Source organism: Phaseolus vulgaris, chromosome 10 (genome assembly GCF_051622355.1).
Source record: "Phaseolus vulgaris cultivar YP4 chromosome 10, ASM5162235v1, whole genome shotgun sequence".
NCBI lineage: Eukaryota > Viridiplantae > Streptophyta > Magnoliopsida > Fabales > Fabaceae > Phaseolus > Phaseolus vulgaris.
This window is the reverse complement of record NC_143507.1, coordinates 10,045,477-10,051,446: the sequence shown is the minus strand read 5'-3', so window position 1 is coordinate 10,051,446 and position 5,970 is coordinate 10,045,477. Positions and strand designations below refer to the sequence as shown.

Here is a 5,970-nt window from a genome sequence, read left to right as displayed (position 1 = left end):
ACAAAGGTTAAAAAAACCTTCGTTATTTTGTGGAGGTTTTAAAATAAACCTTTGGAAATTAACGAACGTTAAAAACTTTTTTTCTTGTAGTGTCAGTTCTATCAATTTAATACAAGTTAATAATGATATAAATCATGAAGAAAATATTAATTTGTGACAGTCCAGGCTTGATCGTCCTTGAAAAGGTTTTTTTATCACTTGCAAAAATTATAATATTTAATTATTAAAACAAGTTTTTTAAAATGGTGGTGGTGTAAGTATAATTTTCCTTTTTAATCTTTTATATTAATATAGGTTAGTTAATATCTTAGCAAATTACAAATAGAAATCCTTTAAAATGTTCAATAAATTTGATTAAGATAAATATAATTCAAAATATACTCCATCACCTCCTAATTAGGGATGATAATGGGATGGAAAGGTGTAAGTTTGATAATATATTCTTTTGGTTATGAAATAAAAATGCATACTATTCTTTTCACTGAAATTTGACAAATATGAAACATTTATTTCTAGTAAAACAAAAACATTTATTATGATTATATAAATAAGAGAACATGATATAATGTTAGGTGGAGTCATTTACAAATTCGTGTTGCCGTAGATGCTTTGTGGTTGAAAACTTTAATTGAAAAGAAAGGACTTTAACGGTAATGACTTAGCATGTTAGATGAAAACTCCAAAATTCCTATCACACTATCTATAAATATCACTTCAAATAATTTTACCAATTAAGATATTTTAAAAACCAGTGCTTATCACTACTTTTTCTCCTTTTTAATTATTAGTTTAAAGATTATCTTTAAACTAAAATATTATTATCTGTAAAATAGTTTCTATTATTAATAAAAATTTATAATATAGTTTATAAATTGGTATGTAATTATTAGTTATTAAGATTTTAATATTTATTAATTTTTATTTTTTTAAAAACTAATTTAGAATATAAAATATTAGTAGATAAAACATTAATAACTAGTTTAAATAACAATTTAGAAACCTTTTATAAATATTTTTAATAATAAAAATCATTTTAAATACTCATAATTTTTTAATTTATAAAATAATATTTAATTTAATCAATATAGTAACTAATTATTTATTGTATCTAAATTTAGTTTTTATTTAGTAACTCATTAATTTAATTTTGTTGACCATAAATCGACGCATACACGTTTTTCTTACATCTGTGTCACATATTAGGTTGTTTTTATGTCAGTCTGACCAACTGTTCGGTTTTTGTCGATTTGATCCACGTAATGTGAGTCGCTTACGGTGATCGACGGAAATATCACTTTGCTTCGCAACTTTTTCGTTCGATGGTTGATCATCACAAATCTAACGTTTTAAGCATCGATTTTAGTTCATTCACGTCGTTTTTATCAACAAAATATATATATATATATATATATATATATATATTTTTATTTTATTTTATTTTTATTTTATTTTATTTTTTTAATGATGATGTCGTAGAGTTTTATTATGATTCAATAGCAGAGTCACACCCATTGACAATTGTACTGTGGGAAATTAACCCAAAAGCAGTCCAGTTTGGGATTTTTTTTCCATTGGGATTTTATTTTTAAATACTTTTTCCCTAAAAAATTCAGCCAAGACTTGTCTCACTCATAAAGTCAATAAAGTTGCATGAAGTCTTTGTAGTGAAACTCTATACCTTTGGGCAACATAAAGTGAGAGAGAAGGAGTGACACTGTCACAACTACTATTGAAGGGAAACAAAAGCTCCAATTTCTCTCCACTAACAGGTTCTGTATCCATTCTCAATTTCTCAAACTATATCCTTTTTTTGTGTCCATTTTGGTGTTTTAATCATGGTATCTACTGATTTCCTCATATCTCTTTGCTGATTTGTTACATGTTCTGAATTTGCTAGTTCTCTCAGAAACATAATTCATTAGCTATTTGTTGCAACACACCTCACTTTTTGTGATTTCTTTAGATACTGGCTGGGGTTGAAGTCTGCTAAACTACTTTCTTTTTCACTAAGAAGCCTCTTAGGAAAATTATGTTTGTTTTCAGAATGGTTTTCAACCATTTCATCTCAGATATGTTGGTATGAGAAAAATGAAAATATTGCAGGTTTTTCAACTAAGGTTGAAAAGAGCCATGGTTACATACTTTGAGTGAGTATTATAATGTTTGTTTCTGTATCTTGAATGTGATTTGTTCTATGTATAATTCTTAGATGTCAAATATATGCAAAATTAGATTTTGCCACGTGAAAAAGATGTCACATGAAACAAAGATATGTCAATAAAGTGCATTCAAAATAAATTTTATATAAAACTCGTTTTACTGTCTTTGTTTTCTTACTGCAACACTCTTTCATACTTATATATTAATAATTATGCATCAAATTACAATTAAAAAGAAAAATAAATTTAATTAAAGTAAATCGATTTTGAAATTGTATTAACCAGATGACAATTATAATATAATATGATTATAATATAATATAGTGTCTTTCAATATGTAATATTTTCCATTTATTTTCTTATGAAACTTGCTTCTAGGATGTATAATATAACACTGGAAACTAAATAATACAGGTTGTCCAAAAAAGTGTAACCATAAAATAATTATAAAGTGTTAAAATAAGTTTGTTTCAATAAAATATATAAATATTTTATTTTTTTAGCTTGAGATTATATTTTATACAACTCTTTACAGTATAATATAATATTATTTTATTTTAAAATTTATTTACAATATAAAATACTATTTACAACCTTTATACTATATTACAAATAGAAATTTTTCTTTGAGAAAATAGTGAAAATAAATCCGTTTATAACTGTAAAATCACACAATTTCTCAATTCAGATATAATATAATATATGATACAACATTGTCAAAGTAACACTATATTTATTTATTAAAGTATAGTATGAATATAATATTTTATTATTAAAACAAGTTTTTTAAAATCTGTGGTGGTGGAAATATGATTTTCCTTTTTAATCCTTTGATTTTTGGGTAATGATATATTGACCAGTTTATTTTTTATATCACACATTATAATTTTCAATATTATTATTTTAATATTTTTTCACATCATTTAATTTTAAACTTATCTTTAAGGAATGTATATTTATTTCTAAACCTATATACAAGGTTAGTTAATATGTTAGGTGGAGTCATTTACGAATTGGTGTTGCCGTATATGCTTTGTGGTTGAAAACTTTAATTGAAAACAAAAGGACTTTCACTGTACGATAATGGTTTGGAACTTGAATTCTTGTTCCTTCATACTAAAGTCATGTTCCTGCACAATTAAAGGAAGTTGAAACTGGTTGGTGCAACAATGGTGCATGATGTTGCTTCTTCCTCATCTCAACCCAAATTTGCTGAGATGGTGAAGCACGTGATCGACATTGGAGTCCCAGAAGAGCTAAGGTTGTCTGACCGTAGCAATCTCCGAGAAGTGAACAAGGATGCTTACACTCCTGAGTGCATCTCAATAGGCCCAATTCACCTCGGAAAACAAGGACTCGAGACAATGCAAGAATACAAGCTAAGATACATGAAATTCTTCTGGAATCGTGTGTCAAACGAACCATTCATGCAGAGCTACAAACACTACCTCGAGGATAAAGAACAAGACATTCGACGATGCTATTTGGAGAAGTTCACTGACAAATTGCCCACAGAGAAATTCGTGGACATGATGCTGTTGGATGCTGTGTTCATCATGGAGCTTTTCTTGAGAAACTATGAGTTGAAATCACAGAGTTCTACGCACGAGCAAAAGCGTGATGATCTCATCATGAAACAGTTCTGCCTCGCCAGGAACATCGCTAGGGACTTGATCCTTCTGGAGAATCAAATACCCTTTTTTGTGCTTGTGGAACTCTATGAAACGGTTGTCCTACATAACCAATGCAAGGAACACCACATTAGCTTTGTTAATCTAGCCTTAAAGTACTTCGAATTCTATGACCCTCACGTGTCTTCTTCTGTTGAAAATGGCCTAATCTGCAGCTCCAAGGAAACTTGTAAACCAAAGAGCGAAGGTAATCATGCACACTTCACTGATCTGATAAGGTTCTCTTACCTTCCCACTAAGAAACAACAAAAGGAAGCTTCTCATATTCTAAGAACCGCAACAAAGTTGCAAGACTCAGGAGTGTACTTCGAGAAAGGTGATGGGAAGAGAAAGCTACTAGACATAACCTTTGAGAAGAAACAAATTCTGAGTTTGTGTCTCTGTTTAGGTTTTTTGCAATGCATGAACCACTTCAAGGCACGTTTTAGGATACCCCAGTTGAAGGTGGATCACAACACTGAATGTCTGTTAAGGAACCTGATTGCCTTTGAGCAGTGCCACTATCCTGAGGAGACTTACATTTGCAACTATGTGTCTCTTATTGACTCTCTTATCCACACTCAGCTTGATGTGGAGTTGCTGGTTGAGAAGGAAGTGATTGTGCATGAGTTGGGGAGTCACAAGGACGTGGCATCTCTTGTCAATGGTTTGTGCAAACATGTGGTGACAAACTCATCAACATGCTACTTTGAGACCATAAATGATCTGAACCAGCATTACAAGAACAAATGGTACCACACCATGGCATCGTTGAGGTTGGTGTACTTTAGGGACCTTTGGAGAGCAAGTTCCACTGTGGTGGGAATTGCTGTGCTCATTTTTGCTGTGTTCCAATTCATACGAGCTCTGCGTCTTCTCTACAAAATCTAAGTTTCGATTATTGTGTGTGTGACTTTTAATGCTTCATCCTATGTCACTTTTCTTTTGGTATCAATGTAACACAAATGTTTGTTGTTGTGTTTGAAGTTATCTTAAGTTATTCATACATAACCTATTTGTAGTTAAACATTAAACTGTCCTATTATTAAATAAGTCTGAAATGGTTTTTATTTATTTATTTTTTTTGTTATTGATAAAAAAAAGTTTATATATAATCCCATTTTTTCATTTCTTTCTAACATGTCGTGAGTTGAGACATTAAGTTGTCTATTTCACTCAATATAGAGCTAATGTCATCACAGTTTCAATCTATGGATTGGATTTAAGAGTAGAGAGATAACGTAATATTTTGTCCAAAACCTACTTCAGAACAGTATGCATTTTCTTGACTATTGCTATCATTAATGTGAGTATGTGATGTCTTATCATGATAACTATTGAAGAGCAAATAGAATGTCTTAGCATACCCAAGAATGTGACAGTAAGGTTTGCAATGGACTAATGAGGAGACGAGGTGAAAGGGGAAATTATATTTGACTTATCCTTTTACACTCATAACAAAATATTAATATTTATAATTAAAAAAATAAAAAATGTCCTTAATAAAAATATAAGCAAAATATAAAATATTAAAATAATTTTTAAAATTAAAAAAATTAAAAATAATTAAAATATTAATATTTAATGGGGTGTAGGGTGGAGCAATGGATGTCAAAAAATCATTTTCTAAGGAGAAAGGGTAATAATATTTTGACACCTTGCTACATTTTACACCCACAACAAAATATTAATATTTATAATAAAAAAATTTAAAAAAATAAAAAAATGTCCTTAATAAAAATATAAGCAAAATGTAAAATGTTAAAATAATTAGACGGAAAAATGATACAATGACAACCTTGCTCCACTGTACAACTCTCTTTCTTTACTTAAAATTTCAACTTTTGTATGAAATGACAAAAATACCCTTTTTTTTATATCATAAATAAAGAGTTGTATAGTGAAGCAAGTTGTCCATATATCATTGCTCTTATTAGACATTCATATTGGTATGCTCAATTTGAAAAAATTGGACACATGTATGATCGTTAAATTTTATTTTTATATCCTCCTGCTGGGAAATGATTTTACCATAAATCATGCTAACTTGTTTTTATTTTTAAAAAATATATTTCAAAATTTTGTTATTTTAGTTATGCTTTTGTCTTGAATTTTTTTTTATAAAATATTCTTGTTTATTT

At 28.9% G+C, this 5,970-nt stretch overlaps 1 protein-coding gene across 1 annotated transcript; it reads left to right on the top strand.

Annotated features, from left to right (window-relative positions):
* Positions 1-1,645: 1,645 nt before the first annotated feature.
* LOC137819663 (UPF0481 protein At3g47200) lies at positions 1,646-4,856 on the top strand. The gene is made up of 2 exons (XM_068623564.2): positions 1,646-1,769; positions 3,304-4,856. The coding sequence occupies exon 2, from the start codon at positions 3,329-3,331 to the stop codon at positions 4,718-4,720; it is 1,392 nt and encodes a 463-aa protein (XP_068479665.1). The 5' UTR covers positions 1,646-1,769; positions 3,304-3,328; the 3' UTR covers positions 4,721-4,856.
* Positions 4,857-5,970: the final 1,114 nt, after the last annotated feature.